Source organism: Acinonyx jubatus, chromosome B3 (genome assembly GCF_027475565.1).
Source record: "Acinonyx jubatus isolate Ajub_Pintada_27869175 chromosome B3, VMU_Ajub_asm_v1.0, whole genome shotgun sequence".
NCBI lineage: Eukaryota > Metazoa > Chordata > Mammalia > Carnivora > Felidae > Acinonyx > Acinonyx jubatus.
In genome coordinates, this window is record NC_069386.1 from 53,854,499 (window position 1) to 53,877,831 (window position 23,333).

General features: G+C 43.3%; 1 protein-coding gene across 2 annotated transcripts in view; it reads left to right on the forward strand.

Moving 5' to 3' along the window:
- Positions 1–240: 240 nt before the first annotated feature.
- Positions 241–23,333, forward strand: part of SHC4 (SHC adaptor protein 4) — a 128,259-nt gene continuing 105,166 nt past the window's right edge. Inside the window, exon 1 of one of the 2 annotated variants that reach the window (XM_053224047.1) lies at positions 241–1,487. In XM_053224047.1, the coding sequence (XP_053080022.1) occupies positions 903–1,487 (585 nt within the window). In that variant the 5' untranslated portion in view covers positions 241–902. The remainder of the gene's footprint in view (positions 1,488–23,333) is intronic. The other variant, XM_015063445.3, reaches the window with a different exon arrangement.

Here is a 23,333-nt window from a genome sequence, read left to right on the forward strand (position 1 = left end):
AGATTTATTAGCTTGCACACACAGAGCGAAATTCATTCAGCAAAGTTCATTCATAAAAATTTCAACACTCTGCATCATCCTGCACATCTCAGCCTTCTGCTGCCGACGGGCTCCTAAAAGAAGCTCCTGAGAACAGTCCAGGAGGGAGGCTCTGAGCTAGGGTCGGCAGGCTGGGAGGGGATCTGAGGAACACGGAGGGATTGCAAGTCCAAGAAATAATGCGGAGCAGTGCCCGTCGCTAGTACTTCTGGCTTGTGGCCCGGACGGGATGCAAGACAAGATCTTCCAAGAGAGGGCAGCCGTCAGAATCAACGAACTCAGGCTGAAGGGCCTTTGGCTCACATACACGTTTTCTTTTTTAAATGAACAATCACTGGAACAAATAAAGGGTTAATAGGCCAGTCATTGCCCCGCCCTGTGGGAGCCGGAGGGAGCAGGTTTGAAAGTTCCTGTGTGCTGAAGGGAAGGCTGGGGGTGGGGGGCGCTGAATATTTCTGCAAGGCTCCTGCACGGCTCGCTGGCGATGCGGCGGGACGGGCTGGCCCGTGTTCGGCCCGGTTCGGTGCCTGAGAGTTGGCCGTGAGCGATCCCTGCCGCCGCGAGCCCGGTCCAGGCTTTCCCAGCAAGGAATCCAAGGCGAGAACACCGAGTGCTGCTGCTGGGGCCAGGGAGGGACTGAAATCTACTGGGGAGGCGTTATCTACCCCCCACCGCCCCCCCCCTCCCCCGGGCTGTCACCCAGAAGGGCCTGGGAGCCGAGGTGGGCGAGGGCGAGAGCAGAGTTGGAGAGGTGGCTGCCGCCAGTGGCACGGGGCGTTGAGGCATTTGCTTTCCGTGCCGTTTATCTAGCAGACGACGAGGCGATTTATGCAACAGTATCCTGTTTCAGCACTGCCAAGGCTATGCGAAAACGCGGTCAGGACAGCCTGGCAGGACTTGTGCTGTATGTAGGACTCTTCGGGCACCCCGGGATGCTGCACAGGGCCAAGTACAGCCGTTTTCGGAATGAGTCCATCACGTCCTTGGACGAAAGCAGCCCCGGAGGCTCAGTGGGGAGCAAGGGCTCGGCGCCTCCTCCCTACCCCACCCTGGCACCTCACCTGCCGGCTGAAGATGCCACCTTGGCGTCCCAGGAGAGCCCCACCCCATTGTGCACCTTGATCCCTCGCATGGCCAGCGTGAAGTTGGCCAACCCAGCCACCTTGCTGAGTCTGAAAAACTTTTGCTTGGGTACCAAAGAGGTGCCCCGGCTGAAGCTCCAGGAAAGCCAGGACCCGGCACCCAGCAGCCCAGCTTCCCCTGAAACCAGTCCAAATAGGGCTGGCTCTGCACCTCTGCCGCAACCAGACCTGCTGGGGCACAGGGCAGCTGCCTTAACTCCCGATGCCTGCCCCCTTCCTGGCCCTGGGGAGCCAACCCCAGGGAGCAGGCAGGACAGGCACTTTCTGCAGCACCTGTTGGGGATGGGCATGAACTACTATGTGAGGGTAAGTCTATCTCCCTCTCTATCCCCCTTCTAGGAACTCCTGGGGAAAGGGGCATCTTCCCTGAGTTATGCAAGGGGCTGCACACCCTGGCTGGGGTCTAGGTTTGGACAAGACATTGTGTAACTGGACCGAGGAGAGGAAGGGACCTGGGCTTACAGGTTTCCCTAGGAATATCTGACTTGTATTGAAGTCAGATAACTTTTGGTTCAAGGATATGAACTCGTGCTAATTTGTAGGTATTTTCTCCGGGGGTAGGGATAATTTCTGATAGAGACAGGGAGATGGCACCTTCTTGTCCCTACTGGGCATAGCATCTGCCCAAGAAGAGTCAAGAATTTCAAGTCTGTTTAGTGACTGAGACCTGCTAGGCTCTATCGGCCATTGTATTTCAGTAGAGATTTTTGTGCTAGAGGAATGCATGATGCGTAAGGGACTTGAATTATTTTTATAAATGTAATTCAGCATTTAACAGGCACCTCTCAAAACATGGCTGGATCTCTATGCTTGTGCTAGGAGCCAGTCTTAGGTCTTTGGTGCCGCCCCTTTTTGTCTTTATTGCCTACACTGCGGCAAGTGGGCCTTGTCCATGAGCTGTGTGCAAAACCAGGGTCCTCCCTGGTCTCATATTTGCCCTGGCTCATTCCAGATATGGGTAAAAGAAGAGTAGAAGATTTGGTCCCTGCTCTTCAGGAGTCCACATTTGAGTCCAGGAGACCAACAAATGCATGTGAAATAATAAGAGAATAATGCTCACAATAGGTACCTAGTGTACGGATGCTGAAGGAATACAGAGAAAGGGAAAGGTTGTTGTGGCCTGGGATTCACTCACAAGGGAGACCTTCAGGAGAAGGTGTGTCTTGGAAGAGATATCAGGTCTGGATCGGCAGAAGGGAGGAGATTCCTGGCGGGGCGAGAACGTGAGCAGTCTAAAAGGCAGGTGCAGGTGTCACTGTGGTGGCTGCAGCAGAGGATCATATAACCTGGACTTCATGGAGGTGGGGAATACTGGAGGCTGGTGGGTGACACAGAGTGGCTGACACATAGGTGGTGCTCAAACAAATGTGAGTTGAATAAAGACAAATATAGATCGTGGGTAGCTTGGGGAAGAGCGTGCAGTTGACTGAAGCTCTTAAATGTGAAAGGAGGAGTTTGTAAATACTGCGATGGGTAAACAAGAACCGTTGTTCGGTTTGTAGGCAAACTGTGACTTGATGCAAGTGTTTCCAAAAGGATCTATCTGAATTTATTTGAGATTGATGGAAGCAGGGAAAAAATAAAGATTGGGAGGTCAGTCCAAAAGATACTCTGAGAGTTCAGGTGTGAAGGGATGGGGACATGGATTAAGGTGGAGGTGTGAACAAGGAGATGAGGCCAGAGCCTCTGTGGGAAGCCTCCACAGTCTTGGGTGATTGATCAGATCGTTTCACCTCATAATACAAATAGTAGAATAGTGAACATTTATTGAAGAGTGGGTAGATTGGTGAGTTTGTTATTGTTGTTTATGAAGGTTACAGGTGATTTTTGAGGAAAGGTTTTGAGGAGTGAAAAATAACTCCAAATTTAAGCCTCAGAATGGGATTAGTGATGTCATTGATAGAAACAGAGTGAGCTGGGAAGGGGGGGGGTCATGCTAACTTCGCTTTTGACATATTGTGTTTAAAGTAATGACATCTAAGTGGTATTAATTTGTAGGTAAGCAGTCATATAAGACTGACACTCAGGTGGGAAGCCTGATCTGAAGGTGTAAATTTGAGAGATAGCCCGATAACTATCATAAATGAACAATTAAGGTCTCAAGGAAGGCCAGATGGTGAATGCTGAAAGGGTTACAGAGAGAGCAAGCTTGAGACAGCATTGGCAAATGGATAAATAAAACCTCTAAGGAAGATAAATTTATGGGACACTCAGTTCTTGCCCTCCCCCTTAGTGACATGGCTCATAATGGACTTCATGTATCTACTAAAAATTCATGTGCACCTTCTCATTTGTCAACCTAAGTGTCTGCCAGGTTCTAGTGGGAAAACAAGAAACTCCAAACCCGTGTTCTCTGCACCTGCCTTCCCATCACCTAGACCTCCTCTACCCTCTTCCTTGCCTTTCCTTCCCTCTTATACTGCCTTCCACTCCCCACACCTACACACCTGTACAATTTTTAATGTGAAAAGAGTTGCTGTGTGATCGCCACCTTCCCTAGGGAGTGTTTCCACTGCATTTTAGATTTTTAATGAGGACATCATCTGTCTTTTCATGGTGATGATAACTGACCCGAGGGAAGACACTGACCCCCCCTGACCCAAATGACCCACACTATGTTGCCAATAGACAGTGACATGAGACACCAGCTATCACTTCTCATAGGAAGTCAAAATACATGGAAGAGCCTACTTTATTAATTTTTATAGAATCCCAACTTTGAAAGATGGTAGGGACTCAGAAGTTATCATGTTCATTGACTCTATGGGGAAACTAAAGTCCAGAGAAGTGATTTTTTTAAGGCCACACAGGTGAATCAAAAGGAGAGTTAAACTCAAGTCCCCTGTGTGCCATTCTTTGCTCTTTTCAACATAGGTTTCCATCCTGGGTGAGATCCTGTTCCTCAGCATTCTTTTAGATGTGAACCAATTTAAAAAAATGAAATGCCAACATATTAATTTACAGTTAAAAATTATCATACCAAGTGCACCTGAATTGTGATCCTTGTACTCCCATCTGTAGGAAGATGCACATAGGAAGATTTAAATCAAAAGTTGCTTAGTGATGATGGAATCAGAACAGGGAAGTGAGAGAGATTTTTGATGGCTAGTGGACTTAGGGGCAACTTTTGTAGGCAAAAGGTAGCCACATATTCAACTTCCTCATCCATATCATGTGACTGCTCGTCCCCCTGCCCAAACATTTTTTTTTATTCATTCACTTGTTTATTCAACAAGTATGTATTGTGAACCAACTGTGTGATAGGAACTGTTGAGGGCCCTGGGGATATATGAGTGAATAAAAGAGACCAGGTCAGAGCCCCCATGGAACTCACATTCTAGTGAATGGAGATGGGCCCGATTGAATAAATAAGTAAATTTAATATGTCATGTGTAATAAGTGCTAGGGAGAGCGATAAAACAGGGAAAGGAAGAAGACAGTTGCTTGTGTAGAAATGGAAGGTATTGCATTCCTTTTGAGGGAAAATGGCAGAGTTACAGCTACTCTTTGTTTTGTTTTCTGGCATCTTTTATCTTTACAATAGGAACTGTATTTGCCTTCTACTCTAAGTTAGGCTTGACTTTGAGTTAAATATCTTTCCTTAGAAAATTGACTCTTTTTGGTCTTATGATATAGAATCAGTTATGCTGCTGAAAACATTTTATTAATTCTGAGCACCTATGTTTGAGTAACTTTCACTTAAGTTTAGACCTTGAACCCCCTGAAGATCTCTCAAGGAAAGTAGGCCAGCAAACCATTCTTTGAGGTATATCACACCAGAAATGGGACAACCAGACCCCAGTCTGAGCAAAGCAGTGAGGTGAGTACAAGTTTGTTAAATGATACCAAATAGTGACTTTGTTCTCACCATATGATTAAGGCTCATTTCTTTATGAGATGTTCCCAAGTCACTTTATCATCACCGAACATTCACTTGGAGGTCCCCCAGTTGCCCAGCACAGTCTGTGAGGATGGAAAATATACAACATGACTCATCTCTAAAATGAGAGGATTGGTCTATAGGTCACCCAGGCACTATTTGCTGACTCCAGGGCTCCCTTCTTCATAGGGGAGGTATTTAAAACCTTAGTTCCCTTGCCCATTCCCAACCCCCAAATTACTTATAATTTTGTTGAAAGCCTAAATAAAACAGAGGCAAAGACACCAACCATGCCGGAGCCACCACAGGCCAGTCCAACTGTTCTGACCATAGCTTTCCAAGAGAGGCTCCATCTCCAAATGACAACACCGAGCCCTCAGAAGTACATTCTCTACCCCACACTTTCCAACCTAAGTGAATATAAGACAGGGTTCAAACCATGGTTTGTCTCACTCCAGGGCTCTTCCCCTTCCCACCCTCTCACTGCACCTCAGAGCAAGACAGGCAGACCTGGAAGTTTGTGGAAAGGAGTGTCATAGAAAAAGGACCACACCGGGCAGGACAGCTTTACTATAGGGCCGACCTGTAGACCTTGCCTGGTTGCATTTATTTGCATGATTTCAGTCTCCTCACTTCAACCCATCCTACCCCAACAACTTCCCTATGGCTGCTGTGACAAGTATCACAAACTAGGTGGCTTACACAGCAGAAATTTATTCTCTGGCAATTCTGGAGGCTAGAAGTCTGAGATAAAGGTATTGGCAGGGTCATGCTCTCTTTGAAGGGTCTAGTAGAGGATCCTTCCTTTATTTTTACAGCTTCTGGTGGTGGCCCGCCATCCTTGGCATTTCTTGGCTTTGAGAAGCATCACTCCAATCTCTGCCTTGTCTTCACATGGCTTCCTTGCCTCTGTGACCACATCCAAATTTCCCTCTTCTTATAAAGATACCAGTCATTGGATTCGAGCCCATGCTAATCCAGTATAACCTCATCTTAACTTGATTATATTAACTTCCAAATAAGGTCACATTCATAGATTCTGGGGGTTAAGACTTCAACTTATTTTTGAGGGAGATGTAACTCAAACCATAACAGTCCCCAAGTATATGTATTGCAATGGATTTGCCCCTATAAGTGTTCTTGGGTACTGGGCTCATCAGCTGTGCATGCAAATATGAATTCATTGTTGAGGAATTTTCTTTACTTCCTTTGTAAAGCTCACAGCATATTCTTATCATCCATCCTCCTTTGTCCAATGTTATGGCTTATTACTGAGCCAATAGACTGGTATTGTCTATTGTCTAGACTACATGTAGTCCATGGTACCACAATGCCCCAATATCTTTCACACAGAAGGGCACAGGTATAGGAGTTACAAGATCTGCATTAATGGCTGTGGTGCTAACCAGCTGTGTGACCTTAGGTGAGTCATTTCACCTCTATGGGCCTCATTGCCTCATATTTAAAATAAGAGTTTTGAACAAAATGCTGCCTAAGATCCTGAGACTGCAGGTCTCCTTTCCCAATTGGTCTGAAATCTCCTTCTATTAGGATCTTTTTTGCTTAGAAAATGGATTCAGGACAGTTTCCTAAAGGAAATAAATTTTAACACCTTTGTGTTAATAGAGAGAAGAAATGTTCTTAGCACCCTCTTACTAACACTAAGCTGGCTTCACCAATATAGCAGAAAAGGGTGTCCTGGGCACAGGTGCTCTGTTCTAGAGAGTAGTGTGAAGGGGTCATGTCATGGAAAAGCATCCAAGTGTAGGATTCCAGGGAAGAGTGGGCAGGCCAGGTCAGGCGGCAGGCCAGAGTGAATGGTGGTGACTAGGATCATTGCTCACATGGTATAGTCAGGCCAGGCCAGGGCTTCATGTCCAACCTGAGGACTATAGGAACAGCAAGAGTTAACCCTTCTTGATATTCTCTGGACACAAGTGCTAAGAGAAAAAGGCCCTACCAGACACATAGAGAGTCTAGTAATCCTAACCTTGAAAGAGGGAGATTTATAACTCTGGGAAACCCCTGAAGAGATAGTCCCATGGTTTATGCAAAATAAAGACAGACCTGATTGGTGTGGGTCTGGCCCCCATAGGTTAACAGAGATGGCTTTCTGCCTCTGCTCATTTCTGTCTTGTCTAAGTTATTGGTGATTGAAAGGGAGGCAATACAGGCAGGAGGAAATACTTCCATCTAAAACTGACAATTTTTCATTGAGGGTGTTATATTTTCCTTCCTGTTTCTTTCTTGGAGTGAATGTAAAAGTAGATTCTGTTAGAATTTAGAAAAATCCTGGTAGATTTGACCTATTGTTCCTGTTATTCCTTTTAAACCCTCACATATCCTTTGATCTGTCCAGTCCTTGCCCACCCTGACCACTGGAGCATTAACTGGAAGAAAGAGGCTTAGAGATCCCAAAGTTCAAAACCTTCATTTTGCAGTTGAGGAAATGGGGACTCAGAAATAAGAAATAACTTGCCAAAGAAGTAACTTGCCCCAAGCCACATGGCTAGTTGTGGAGCCCAGACAAGAACTCCCTGTTCTGTGTACAGCACTTTTTTTTTTTTACCTCCATCTTGCTTCACCTGTCCCCACTCCCTGAAATAAATGTGCTATACCAAATGTCTCTATTGATTAAAATGCTGTGTGTGTGCTTTTTTAAAAAACGACTAGAATGAAAACTTTTTTTTTCTAATAGGAAAATTGTCTTTAAAAAGCAATGAGAAGGAAAAAGCAAGGAAGAGTGACAAGGAGCCCAAAATGCCTTGGTTTTGTCAATTTTTCACCTTTTTTGTATAAGGAGGTCCCTGTGGGTGACAACATGTTGGTGTTGAACTAGGACTTGTCCAATGTGCATGGACTGGCTTCCATTAATTCATCTTCCACAACTTTTGGAGGTCACTTCCCTAATATGGCTTCTCCCTTCACTTGCATTTTCATATTACTCTAAAGCCAATGCCATGTTACCACACAGATTTATTGAACCAAGTCTGTGTCCCAATATGACTGTTCCATCAGAATGGTGATCTAAATGATGCACACAGCTCATGAGGCTAGGCCATTCCAGACTCCCTTCCCTAGTAGCAGGTATATGAGGTACCTGGGATTTCTTCCTCTCTCCTAAAAGATTAAGATTTTGGGGTATGTGTGGGGGGGGATGGTGGCAGAAGCAGAATAAGAGGGGTCTGGTCAGATTTGTGTTGAAGCATCAAGATTGTGGTCACCAAAAGATGCAGGCCTTAGTGTTGCCCACAAGTGACCATTACATGAAAAGATTATATCTGAAACAGGAGAGTTTAGCAAGCAGGTATTTGGAAAAGTCAGGAAGCCTCTGGGAACTTGATTTTTGACTGAGAACATTAGTTGAAATCATATGAAATTTATTGATATCATAGCCATGATGACAAATAAGTATAAATTTGTAACCATAAACTCAGGTGTGTACAAGAAATGTCATTGAAAATGATAGATTTTAAAAATCGCATGAAATCTGACACCAAGCCCTTTCTTGCTTGGCTGGAAATAATTTCAGTTTCAGTCATAATTCTTCCCCCAACCTGTCACCAGGATCACATAATGAATCGGGGGGCTTATTTTGCACCCCTAAATGAAGAAATGCCTCTGACCTTTGGTTCATTGTTTAGGATATTGAGAGTCTCCTAAAGACAGGAGGCACTCCTGTGTCTAGATCTCCATGTACACACCAGAGTCCTTACCCATTCTGAGAGACCCTTGCTGAGAATCCAGCCTCCCTGGCTGCCCCTCCAGCCATTCCCCTTGGTAAGCCTTCCACTTCCTTGAAGTCTCTTCAGAATGCAGCTTGAGGGTCCATAATGCTCTGAGACCCACTGGTATGAATACCCACCCTCCTCCCATCACTGCTCCCAAAGGACAGGGATGACAGATGGCTTTAAGCAAGTGAATGGGAAATCCAGAAGCAACCAGCAACCAAAGGGAGTGCTGATGGAGGGAGGGCACAGCAGAAGGGCACTAAAGGAAAGCACAGCCCACCTGTAGAGGTGGGCAAACTGGAGTGAAGTTTAAAGAACTGCTTCCATTTGTCACGGTCAGATACTGGCAGCCAAGGGTTCTGATGGGAAATGAAGCTGAAGGTTCTTGGGAGGAGTTAGAAATTAATATTACATGTGGGAGGCTGATGGGATTGAGGCACAGAGGGGAGGGAGGGGGGAGAGAGAGAAGGGAGGAGAAAAATGCATAGTACAGGTAGTGTCCTACCCAGGAAAGAATCTAGAACGCAGAGCTCATAAACCAACAGTTTAATGACATGTTTTGTTTAGTCAAATTGTGTTTTTTTTGTGATTAGTTGCCAAAATTTTAAAAATTCTATATTAAACTCTGGATATCTGGCTTCTCAGAAGAGCTGGCAGCCTTGGGCCAGCCATCCCACTGTCAGCAGATGGCCAGAGGGGGCCAAGGAGCCACAGTCTCACCCGGTTTCACTCACCTATGTCACCTGTCTGCCCCCGAGGGTGACTGGACTTGCATACCTACCTGGGGCATCCAAATGGAAAAATGCTTGTAAACCCTTTGTCTTTCATTTTCCAATTTGGAATATCTGGGTGAAAGGCTGAGAATGTCTTCTTCTTGGACAACACACCAGGACTTCTCTAGGTAATGGGACAGAGTCCTGGGGCTGGGTGAGCACACGAGAGATGCCTTGCCATCCCAATGAACAGAGCCTTTGCCCGTCCTAACCAAGTTGCAGAGTTTAAAGATAGCAGATACCCAGGCCTGGTACAGGCCATCCCTATTTTATGAAGACGTTGTGGGTCAAAAGTTAGTTTGTATATCAGTTCTTTGGGACAATGAATTTTTCCAGAGACATAACATTAAAAGCTGATAAGCTTTCTCCTATGGTGAGGGAGAGGATTAAATGAAAAAACATATATAAAAAGCTTAGTACAGAGACCTCCACATAGGTCCCATGTGGAGTGGTGGAGAAAGAACTTTCAAAGGGCCAAGAACACTTTTGGGCAAAAATGAATTGAAATAGACTAAATGTGACTTTGGCATTTTACCGTGTCCCTTGGCATCCTTTCTCCTGGCTGGCAGTGCCTCCCTGGAGGACCTTCCTTCCTTAAGTCTTTCCTGTGGTGCTCACCAGGGCAGGCCTGTCTGTCTCTCCTCTCTACGGTTGCCTGCTGGTCGGCTTCCCTCCTCCCTCAGGGCAGCAGAGTGAAAACCTGCATTTTGGAAAGATGTCTGTTTACTTATTGTTAGTATTTCCCCAGATTTCCCAAGGGCCACTGATATCAGTTAAAAGAAAATACTTGTTAAAAATGCAGATTCCCATGCCCATCCTGAAGTTACTGGATCAGAATCTCTGAGGCTGGGGCCCAGAAACCTACATTTTTAACACACTCACTATGTGAATCTGTAGCACAGAAAGTTTGAAGACCTCTGTTGAGTCCATTTGGTGCAGTGGTTTTCAGCTGTGGATAATTTTGCCCCTCAGGGGACACTTGGCAATGCCTGGTGACATTTTTAGTTGTCACTACTGGTGAGGAGGTGGGTGCTGCTAGGCTTTAGTGAATAGAGGCCAGGCATGCAGCTACACATCCTTCAGGGCACCAGACAGTCCCCACCATAAAAAAATTCTCAGGCTCAATTGATTGGTGGTACTGAGGCTGAGAAGCTCTGAGGTGGTGAAGAACATGACCCTGGGATGTGCATTGGGAGGTAATAGGGAATGGAAGAATAGACAGTTGATCAGTCATTTAGCTTTTGACAAATCTAACCTAAGATACTTCTAATTTTCTCAAGTTTTCTTCTTTCTCCTTTTTGAATTGCACAAATTCTCTAAAAGTTATAGGTAACTTCTTCACCACCACTCATCCAATACACCTATGGCTTCCACATCAGGATCTCAAGGGGTGGGAATGAGAGGGGCAGGTCAGCCATGGATCAGATATGTTGCAGCAGACTCAACCCTGACTCAAGTGCACTCTGGGCTAAATGGCATTTACAGGCTAGTATGGTATCTAACCATGGTATCCTCCCAGTATTGGTACCTTCATATTTCCACAGGGAAATGCATGAGCAGTTTTAACAAGTAACTTACCAGTAAATTGTAAGAACAGAGGCTGTCTCAGAGTTGGAAATTTCCTTTAGTTAGAGGTGAAGAAGTTCCAGAAAGCAAGCAACTTGAGGAAAAAGACTGTGTGCTATAAGGACAACCCCAGAAATTGGATTTTTTTTCCTCAATGTCATCAGATAATAATTTATATGAATCATTCATTAGGAAATGGTGAAATATATAATTCAGACAATTTTTCTTAACCCAGTGACAACTTCAGGTCCTTGGAAGGCACTGCCCCTCCTCTCTTCTCCTCTCAGCATGGCGCCTTTAACTCTGGACTCAGGACTCAGACTGATACATTGACTACAAAGTTCTATTTCACAGTGAGTTAAGCTATCCAAGGTCACCGGACTCATGAGAATAGAGCATGGACTAAAATTCAAGTCTCCTGACTCCCAGGTCAGTGTTCTTTTCATGACCATGATGAGTAAGGCATAATTCTTGCATGAGGAGGTTACAGTATGAAAAGGGAGCAAAGATGTCCACACACATTACTGTAACGCAAGGCAATGCATAATACATGACACCAAAGTGATCCAAGTAAAGCATGTGGGATGTCATGGAGGAAAAGGGATGATAATTAGAGAAGACTGCAGAATGAAGTAGGCATCTTAACTGAATCTTGAGAAATAGGTAGAGTTTCCATGGGCAGAGATGCAGGAAGAGCATTTTAGGCAAAGAGAATGACAAGAGTGAAGGCATGGAGGTGGGAAAACAGAGGACATGTTTGGGGAATGGTGAGTGATTTGACTTGGTTGGACAGTGTGTGAGATATATGTAGGATATCAGTGGGAAAATAAGATAGACTGAAGCTATAACAATCTTGTATAGTATACGAAAAGTTGGGTTTCCAACAGAAAACCATTGAATTTTTTTTTTAGTAGCCTAAGGATAAACTCAGAACTTTGACAAATTCAGTGCTATGTTTTAGAGAGATCATATGGGCTGCAGTGCTCAGAGAGGATCCAAGAAGAGGGAGACTGGGGAAAGGGAGGCCCAGGAAGAAGCAGGGTGGGAGCAGAGGCAGTGGCAGGGGAATGAGGGCAGATGTGAGACCCATTACAGGAAGAAGAGGAGAGGCAGGGTTTGGGGGTAAAGGGTGAGTTTGGGGGTAAAGGGTGAGTTCCATTCTGCATGTGATGCATTCAAGATGGCCTCAAAGCATCCAAGTGGAAATCTCCAACCAAAAATAGAATAGTTAGGAGTGAGGAGAAATCATTTTTGTTGCTGTTGTCATAAAGGCTTAAGGAATGGACAAGCCTACCAAAGGGAGAGTGCAGATAAGAGAGGGCTTTGGGATACAGCATTTACATATTGTGTGGAGAGGGAGGAAGAGAAGACATTGGTGACAGAACTAGCAGAGCGAGGAGCAGGATGGAGAGAGGACAAGGTCATCTAGGGAGAGGTGGGGAGAGTTTTGAGGAAAAAGATGTTGGACAACACAGTGTCCAAATCTGTGAAGTATTCACAGAATCTATGAAGGAATATGAGAACTGAAAGAGCCACAGGTTTGGCCTTTTATTTTCTTACTCCCTTCTCCACTAAGATATTCAATTCAACTATCGCAGACCAAAGACACCACTGGATACCCCGCAACTGCACTCTCTCCTCTTGCCCTCTCAGTGAATGGCATCTCCCAGTTGTCCAAGCCAGAAGTCCAAGGCATTTCTACATCACTCACTGTCACACTCCACACAGCCTTCAGTTATCAAGCCCTGTCAATCCCACCTTTATAAAATTTCTCATACACATCCATCTCCCCCCATCCCCATTGCAATTTCTAAGGTGAGGACTAGAGTAGGTAGCATTTTAAAATTGGCCAGCTTATTGGCCAGCTTCTTATGGAACTACAATTTCATGAAACATGCTTTGTGAAACGCTGCTCTTACAGCTTTCAGTTGAAACTAGGAGATGAATGATACAAGGTGGAAAATGATATATACGTGTAGAAAATAGTTTGATGCATCAGTGTAATGAACTCGAGGAGGTGGAGACAGCTTCTAGCTGGGTGGTCAGGGAGGTCATCTTCCAGGAGAGATGGCATTTCAGATGGTCCCTACAGATTGGATAGAAGTTTAACCACAGGGAATATATAAAAATAAGGGGTATTCCAGATGGAGGGGACATAGATAAGAAAATAGAGATCAGCAGCGATTTTAGTTTGGTCAGAGTAGAGGCTGCTTGGGAAAGCTGGGTGGATAATACTAAGATTTGAGCCAGCTTATAACACTTAAATATCAGGCTGAAGAGTTTGAGCAGAAGCATGGGATTTATTTTTGCTAGAGAAGGGAGTGACTGGAAGCGAGGGAAGCCCTTTCAAAGGCTATTACAGCAACAGTCAAGGAGAGAAGTGTCTATATGAGGGTCTTGATAGAGGGAGTGAAGTAAAGAAACATTGGTGGCGATATTATGGAAGACAATTTTGATGCTGAAGGCAAAGAAGGAGGCCAAAATGCATCCCAACCTGCTTGAAGTTTTGAGGTTGAAGACCTGGCTGGTGTGAGGGGAGATAACCTCTTTAAAAGACATAGAGGACCACAGGAGGAGAAGCAGTGTTGAGAGGGAAGGCAGGAGGTTCAATTTCCCACACATTGAGTCTAACGTCACAGAAAGTCATCTAGACAAGAGGGAGGTGTCCAGCAGTCAGGCAGGGTTGGGGAGAGTTCAGGCGTGGTGTGCACTTTGTGGGTCAAGCCAAGCAATTAGCCATCCTGATCTGATAACCATGCCATTAAGACAGATATTTCAGGTGATTTCCAAGGGTGGAAAGAATGGAGTGTTTCCTAATATTATATAGTAGAAAGCCTCTTCTCTGATGGAAATGTTTCACCTGTACTTTTGATGTTTCAATGAAATGCATGTAAATGTACATTTGTGGTATAGAGTCAAGGCCTTTTCTCCCAGTTTTATAGATACAATAATTAAATACCCCTTTCATTGTTCTTGTATAAATTCTACCCATAGTTCCTCATTTACATTCCTTTCAGTGTCTTTGAAGTGATATAAACTGTTAGAGAGATCTTCAAAGAAGACTGAGTGCAGAACATTTCATTTTTAAAATCTTTTAGAGTTGTTTTATCCACATGTAGTTTAGTTTTATTTTTTTAAAGCAACTTGCCTTCATAAAATCTTCTCAAAACTTGTGACTTAATTTTCATAGAAATAACTATGTTTTTTAAAAGTTTATTTATTTTGAGAGAAACAGAGACAGCATGAGTGGGGGAGAGGCAGAGAGAGAGAGAGAGAGAGAGAGAGAGAGAGAGAGAGAGAATCCCAAGCAAGATCTGTGCTGCCAGTGCAGAGCCCAACATGGGGCTCAAACCCACGAACAGTGAGATCGTGACTTGAGTTGAAACCAAGAGTTGGACTCTTAACCGACTGAGCCATCCAGGCACCCCAGAAATAACTATGTTTTTAAAAAAATATAAACTCATATATTTTCAATTTATTTATTATCTATTTAAATGATGTGATGTCAATAGCAAATTACAACTGCTGTATACAGGTGAGGCTCAAACACACCTGGGGTCTCAGGGAGTCTACAGTCCAAATTGTAGCTGCAAGAAGATGTAGCATATCTGTGGGCTGTGGCAAGTTGCTTGAGTGGCAGCCAGTTAGCAGAGTTTTATTGTAGTATTGTGTGCTAACAATTCAGCATCTTGGTTTGTTGATACGTCTCGGGATACATTTCCAATTTTTGTCATCACGACGAGCATGTTTTACATTCTACTTTTTTTTTCCTACTAAACTTGACAACACCATCTTGCCCTTGAAGAGCAGACAGCATTTAACGAATACTGTTGTACTTAACTCTCCAAATGGGAGAGTGTGTATATATCAGGGAAAATGATATATAGAGAGTGTCCCAAGGCAAACTAGAAGATAAAAAAACACAGCTAGGAATTCAGCAGGTATTCTGACTGCCCCTGCAGAATCCTATCCAAGATCCTGTTTTCAGGAGATGAAATGGAATCAGCAACTAGAAGACTATCTTTGGGGATGGAAGTTTAAATTAAGAAACTCATCTATGGCCTAAACCTTTCTCTTTATAAAGAAAATAAAGAACATGTAAGGTTTGAGTTACTCACACTGGTGTCAACATTATTGCCAGCTTACAACTCAGTGAAGACCCCTGTTCTTTGTTTTTAATAACAGTCTGCATTTTATAGGGTGCCCTTTGTATCTCCATAGCATTTTGGAAATATGAACAAATAGAATAAAGTTTGTTACAAGGACAGATGTCATTTGTTCTCTGTAGCTTTTGTTTTCATTTAAAAAGTACATATCTTTCTTAGGTACAGTAACACTCACTACTGGAAATACGCCCTAGCAAAAAGGTGCTCTACTCACCAGAATGGATATGTCTCAACTCTTATTTACCCAGCATTTCTGGGGATGCAAAGGCCACATGATCCCGTGATCCCGTGAATGAGATTGTTCTCTGATTTGTATTGTTTTTAATTACAGTAAGGGTAGTGCCTTGGGGGATAGAAGAGAAACCACATGCTTAGAGAACAGTTAACACTCAACAATAAGAAAATAAACAACCCAGTGTAAAAAACAGGCAAAAAATCTGAATAAACACTTATTGTATAAGCATGAATTTGCTTGCTCTTTGTCCCAGGTTCCTGGCATGTCTATTCTAAGACTTCTGTAATTTCTCAAATGATAGAAGTATCTTCATTAGTCATGAACCCCTCTTCAAGCACACCAGAGTTTATGCTAATGAGGTGACACATGGTGGGCCCCTAGAGCTTCAGGATGGGGGCTGCTCATGCCAGAGAGATCAATCATGTGGTCACAGGGTTGGGGCTTTGAGCCACGTGATATCAGTCCATTCTTCAGAGAAGGGAAGTTGTAGGAGGGGGGCTGGAGAGTGAGTTCAATTACATAGCCAATTATTCAATCAGTTGTGCTCACAGAGTGAAGCCCCAATAAAAACTTTAAACACTGAGGCTCAGTAGAGCTTCCTGGTTGGCAAACACATCGATGTGCCAAGAGGGTAACATGCCCTAATTTCACTAGAAGAAGCCACAGAATCTCTGTGGTGGATATACTCCCAAAACCCTCCCCTATGTGTCTCTTCACTTGGCTGGTCCTGATCTGTATTGTTTATAATAAAATGGTAATTAGGGGTGCCTGCATGGCTCAGTTGGTTAGCATTCAACTCTTGATTTTGGCTCAGGTCATGATTCCAGGGTTGTGGGATCAAGCCTCGCATCGGGCTCTGTGCTGAGCATGGAGTCTGCTTAAGATATTCTCTCTCTCTCTCTCTCTCTCTCTCTCTCTGTGTGTGTGTCCCTCTCCCCCACTTTCTCTCTCTCTCTCTCTCTCAAATAAATAAATAAATAAATAAATAAATAAATAAATAAATTTTAATACAGTAAGGAGGAAGAGTAATGAGGACTAACTTTTCTGAACTTTTTGTTTAATCTAATTTTTCTTTATTGTATTTTCTGAAGTGTCAAAGGTAGTACACACTTATTTTGGTAAAAATTCAAATATTGCAGAAGGCAGAAGGTGAATGTCCCTTTTCTAGGGTAATTACCAGTATTGACAGTATGTTTTTGTATTCTTTAAGAATTCTTCTTAAGCATTGCATATTTAAAATTAATTTATTATTATTATTTTTTGAAGTTTATTTATTTACTTAGAGAGACTGAGAGAGAGAGGGAGAAAGATGGAAAGGGGAAGAGAGAGGGGGAGAGAGAGAGAATCCTAAGCAGGCTCCACACCACCAGCACAGAGCCTGCTGCAGGGCTCGAATCCACAAACCCTGAGATCATGACCTGAGCCAAAATCTAGAGTTGGATGCTTAACCTACTGAGCCACCCAGGTGCCCCAAGCATTGCATATTTATATATACATATAAACATACTTGTTGATGCAGGTGAAGATTATAGTATGCACACTGTTGTGCAATGTCCTTTTTCCCCTCTGACTGGTAGACAGGGGCACCTTCACACATCACTACGTGCTGATCCTGTGGGAACAGCATAGTGTCCCAGAGAAATGGCCACACTTCTGGCCACTCTTCTGTTGAGAGACAATTCTCTGACTTCCTGACCCTGGGAAGAGAACTTCATATTTGCTATGCTATTTCAACTTGCTGTCTTCTGTTCCTCAGCTGCTCTCCTCACTGGTACAAAGCTGGAGGTGGGGGCTCCCAGTACAAAGGGTCCTGGTCCTTAATCTAGGAGTACGCTCTTCCACTTCTTATGTAGCTGGAGATGCTAGCATCCATCAAGACAGACCATTTCCCCAGCAAAGTAAGAGGGTTTTAAGTAAGATTAGCTACCCTGCCACAACTCACCCCAATATATGGGTGCATATCTGTAAAGGTAAGCATGCATATTGTTTTAGAAAGCAAAGCCTATGGTTTTGTCTGATGTATTTCTCTTAGATGATAACACTGGAATTAAATAAATTCTGGTGTATATCTTTTAATTTATTTTAATGTTTATTTATTTATTTATTTATTTGAGAGAGAGAGAGAGAGAGAGAGAGAGAGAGAGAGAGCAGGGGAGGGGCAGAGAGAAAGGGATACATAGAATCTGAAGCAGGCTCCAGGCTCTGAGCTGTCAGCACACAGCCAGATGTGGACTCAAACCCATGAACGATGAGATCATGACCTGAGCCGAAGTCAGCCACTTAACCAACTGAACCACCCAGACACCCATGGTGTGCATCTTTTACTGACATTATAGTGAGCCAATGAGCTTATTTAAGGCTAGAAACGTTATTCTTTTAGGGTCTTTATGTCTTGTTCACCATTCAACTTCAACTCAGCTTCTAGAAGTTGAACTAGTTGTATGTGATGTCCCTTGAACAGATGAAAGAAGGTGCCAACTGTGGAGGAATATCCCCTGGCAGGCAGGGTCTGCTTTCTCCTGCCCATGGAACTGGAACTGAGTGACTTTGCTGGAGAGCACTAAGCCTGGTACTTTAGCCAGGGAAGGAGCCTTCAGGGGATGGAGGGAGTACCCTGACCAGAGGCTCATCTATTTTGGTGCTGGTTTTCTTTTGGTTTCTGAAATGATGTTAAAGATACTTATTCTGGCTAAATGAAGACATACTTGGAAAGACTTTTTGATTTGAAAAGAAAATATCTTGGAAGTCTTGAAAGTTTGGAATAAATGTTTAAAACTTTTCAGAGTACCTCTGACTGCACCTCCCCCCGCCACCCCCCGACTCCCCAACATATGCATCATGGATAGACAGCTCATGGGAGCCAACACATGGCTGTCTACATAATGCTGGACTCTCAGGACACGTCTAAGTTATTTCAAGTATCTCTTCTTAATCCCTTTAAATACAGAGACGAGTTTTTAAAAAAATATGTTAACCCATCTGGAGTAGCTATAAGCTGTTCACTCAAAAACAAAGAAACCTTTATTCAACAGCAGATCTTACATTCTTCATCTTTTATGATGAGCCGTAACAAGTTGCAAAATTCTGTGGAAATGAAGGCTGAGATTGCAAGCACTGTGTCACCATGCCTAGTCCAGTGGTAGGAATGATTTGTGGACAGAATGTGTATAGTGTGCACAGAGAGCAAGAAAGATGACTGAGGAGTGGGGGAGCGAGCCATGTGGCAAACTCCAACATGGAGCAAAGGAAAGGGATTCTGGCCAGGGATGTGTGGCAAACTTCCAAGTCTCCCTTTGTAAAATGTAAGAATCTGATTTCCTAAGGAGGCTATTACCTGAGAAAAGAAGGAGGAAGAGGGGGCAGGGGAGGGGAGGGAGTGGAGGGAGAAGGTACTGGAAGGATGATGATGTAGGATGTGGGTGTGGCTGTGGGAGGCCCTTGGGTCCTGATAGGGCACGAGGATTGATCCCAGAGGACTCCAGGAAGCATAATGTGCACACTCACGGGTCATATTTTTTTTATGATTTATACCCTGCTGACTTCCTGAAAGGTTCTGAGGTGGTTCACCTGCTAGTGAGTTAATGCTTCCTACACATACTGAGCAACCCTGTGGGAGGGAAAGGACAGAAAGTCTGTGAGTCATCGCCCAACTGTTCAAGTGAGTTAAGAGGGGGGCTGTTTCTTCTGAATGAGGTGCCCACAGACACTGTCAACACCCACCAATAGGAGTCCTGATACAGTCAACTCATTTAGTTGACATCACCAGGAAATCATTGACTTTTTCAGATAACTGAAGCTTCTCCCTTTAGAAGTCAGTCTTCTAAAACTTAAAATACTTTACGTGGAAACCTCTGCATAATGAAGATTATATGCCCCTTTCTCTTCAGAGATGGTTGATAATTCAATGAAAAAAAATTTTTTTTGAGAGGAAATGCCAGATTTTTTCCTCTAGATCTGTTTTATTTTTTTTATTATGGTTTTATTGGGATATAATTTGCATACCATAAAATTAACACTTTAGGTGTACAATTCAGTGTTTTTTAATATAGCCACAGAATTGTGAGACAATAACAACTATCAGGTTTTATAATATGTTTATCACTCCAAAAAGAAGCCAGGTACCTGTAAGCTCCCTATTCCTGCACTCCAGCCCCTGGCAACCATGAATCTATTTTCTGTCCCAATGGATTTGCCTACTTTTGATATTTCCTATAAATGGAATCACATAATAGGTGGTCCTTTGTGTCTGGCGTCCTTTACTTAGCAAAGTATTTTCAAAATTCTTCCATGTTGTAGCATGTGTCGGCATTGCATCCCTTTTTATGGCTGAATAATTTCCCATTGTATGAATACACCACATTTTTGTTGATCCATTCATCAATTGATAGACATTTGGGTTGTTTTCACTTTTTGGTTATTATGAATAATGCTGCCATGAGCATTCATGCATAAGTTTTTGTGTGGCCATGTGTTTTCAACTTTCTTGGGTCTATGCCTATGAGTGGGTACAGATTGGAATATAACCTCTTTTTTCTTCTGATGGAAATGGTCCATTCTAACAGTCATGGGACTATGACTTCTCGGCCTTTTGGCCAAGATCAAGTGTAACAGTCACGGGGCTGTTCTGGGACCCAGGACATACCCACAGGAGCTAATAACTGTGATGAGCTGGTTGCGCCTGCACACTGTGTCTCCAAATGGCTGAGCTTCTTGAATTTATATGTCCATATATCCACAATTTTTCAGATTCCTTGTGTTCAGCCAGCTGGCACTGTTTGCTCTTGACAGGGAGCCTGTCTTTAGGAGACTCCCAACATTTCAGTTTGAGTTTCTGGCCTCCTGAGAGGATGACCTGTTAACACTGTATCTGAATCAAGAGCAAATGGGCTCTGAATGAAGGACTGAAATGCTCTCCTAAGAGAAAAAGACAAGCATAAGCTTTAGTCTTTGACTTAATTTTTTTTAAATGCTTATTTATTTATTTTGAGAAAGACAGAGTGTGTATGTGTGTGCACTGCGCACACAGAAGTGAGGGAGGGACAGAGAGAAAGAGTGAGAGAGAGGGAGAGAGGGAGAGAGAGAGAATCACAAGCAGGCTCTAGGCTGTCAATGCTGAGCCAGACACAGGGCTCAATCTCACAAACCATGAGATCAAGACCTGAGCTGAGATCAAGATTCAGACACTTAAATGACTGAGACACCCAGGCTCCCCTGACCTAATTTTAAAAAATCTCTTTGGTCACTTGCTTCTGTATTCTCAGCCATGTTTAGGACATTTGACATTGTCAAGTGGGACACTTCCATTTAAGGTGTTATTTATAAACTACATTCATATAATAGGGATTAAAATGTTACTTTCCTGGTACATAGGAAAATCTCCTGAAGAACTACTGAACTGATTCTAGTCTAAAACCTGTTCACAGAGCTATCACTTGGTCGGAAGTGAACTGCAGAGGAACCCTGACTCCTCAAATGCCATCTGCACAGCACGGGTTAAAAGGCCTCTGTATCTCTTAGGATTAGGTTATCACAAAGGCTCAAATAACTGGGGTTTAAACAAGACAGAGGCTTTCTTTTTCACTCATGTTAAAAAGTCCATAGGTAGGTAGGTCAAGGCCACATAGTGGTCCCACAGTCATCAATAACTCAGACTCTTTCCATCTTTCTGTTTGGCCTCCTTAGCACACGCCTTCCATCCTTAGGCTCACTCAAGGTTGTGGCATGGGAGCATTTTCCAGGCAGTAGGAAGAAGGAAGAGCAAAGACAAAAATGGGGCACCTCCTAGCTGTGTTATAAGTAGTTTTCCTTGAAGTCCTACCTGATGACATCCTTTTATATCTCCCTGGTTTCCTGCCTTCACAGGAAGCTGGGTAATGGTGGTTTTGACGCTGGGCACATTGGGGGTTCTATTAGCAAGAAAGAAAGGAGGAAAGAGAAAAGGGGGAGAGGATATAGGTAGGCAACCCAGAGTCTCTGCCTGCGTTGAGGACATGCCTCCTAGGAGCTCATGTTTTAGATGGTTGAGACAAAGGCAGATCACCACACATTGTTCTACTCAAAGCTGTGCAGAGTTTTACATCAGCTCCTCCCTGGACCATTTCAAAGTTTGTAGGTTCAGACTGTTGAAAAGGAGGGTTGTTGGTAATGGTTGAATTGTGCATCCAGCTCTTCAGTGGGAGCATCAGAGGACATTCTGGAGGATGTGGGATTTCAGAAGAATGTTAAAGGAAATGATGCTATGAACAGAGACCCTCTTCAGGTACTATGGGAATGGCTGGCCTAGAGCCATCTGCATGGTATCACCTACTCTTCTTGGTTCCCATTTGTGTACTCGTGAATGCCATTGGTCAGGGGTATTTAGGGCAATAGTTGGAAGTTTGAAATGTAGTTAGTGGCTAGGGAAGAAGAGAAACTTCTTGATTTCCATGAGAATTTCAAACCTGAACTAGACTCCTCATTATTGGCTCTAACCACTTGACTTTCCCTGCCCCTCGAATCTTCACATTCCTATCCTTTGGATTGTTAAATTGAACTATATATCCTTGTAGAAAGTCATTACTTTTTTTTTAAAGATTTTATTTTTACATATTCTCTACACCTGACATGAGGCTCAAACTCATAACCCCAAGATCAAGAGTCGCACTCTACCGACTGAGCTAGCCAGGCACCCCATAGAAAGTCATTACTTAATGTAATAACCAATAGTACTAATAATCCACCTCGTGCTAATGGGCTTTAAAGGAAAATAGAGATCTTCCTTGCACTTTTTTCTTTCTCTTCAGCTAAAGATGCTGAGATTTTTTTAAAAAAAGAGTACAAGCTATAAAATCAGCATTGAATTGAATCTGAATTTCTATTTGAGTTTCTTTCTGAAGGTGTGACTTTTCTAAAGGCATTATTTGAGTTTAGTTCAAAAATCTATGTTAGAATTTGTTGGGAACTTGATGTGTGTGATAGAGCTAACAGATTTGCAAATTTTTATACCTGTTTAGAGTTTTGTAATGTTGCATGACCTTATTCAAGTCTTTTAAATGCTTTGAAAATAAGGGGATGGGGCAAATATTTTTTTCCAGTGCAAAGGTTTTGTGAGTCTAGGGCTTTGTTTTTGTAAAAAGATTGACTTTTATTAGGTCATCCCTTTTTAGCCCTCATCATGATGCCCCTTAGATTTAATTCTGAAGCAAGCCTACAGTTAACTAAAGTCATAGGCTTGTGCTGTCCATCCTAACAGTGTTTCCATTTATACAAACATAGGCTCAGTCCTGAGGGGTTATAAGAATATTTAAGAATCCCCAAATAGTATCCAGACATATGAAAAGGGCAAATGTGTCTTCCAACTTTTGAAAGCTGTTTGATTCCGGCACTTGGGAGAATCTGACTCATTATTATAATAACTTATTTGAATCAGGACTTAGACATTTCACGGATAGTCTCCACTTCTGTTTCCCCAGGGGCTGCGATCTTGCATCCTTTTCCGCTCTCCTGTTATTGTCACCCTTTCTATCATATGAGCATGCGCAAGTCTGTCCCATTTTTTAAATAACTTCCTCTCCGTAGCTTATCTTTCCTCTGTTGTTAAAATAAAAAGTTCTCGAAGCAAAAATAAAAACAAAGCATTATGCTTTCTGGTTTACTCCTCCCCTCTATATCACCCTCTCAATCCCCTGCTCGCTGCCCTCTACTCCTCTACTCTACTGATAATGACCAACAGAAGGCAACAATTAAAGCCAACAGTGTGCAAATTCCAGTAGACATTTTCCAGCCTCTTAACCTATTGGTCATCTTCACTGCCCTGAATTCG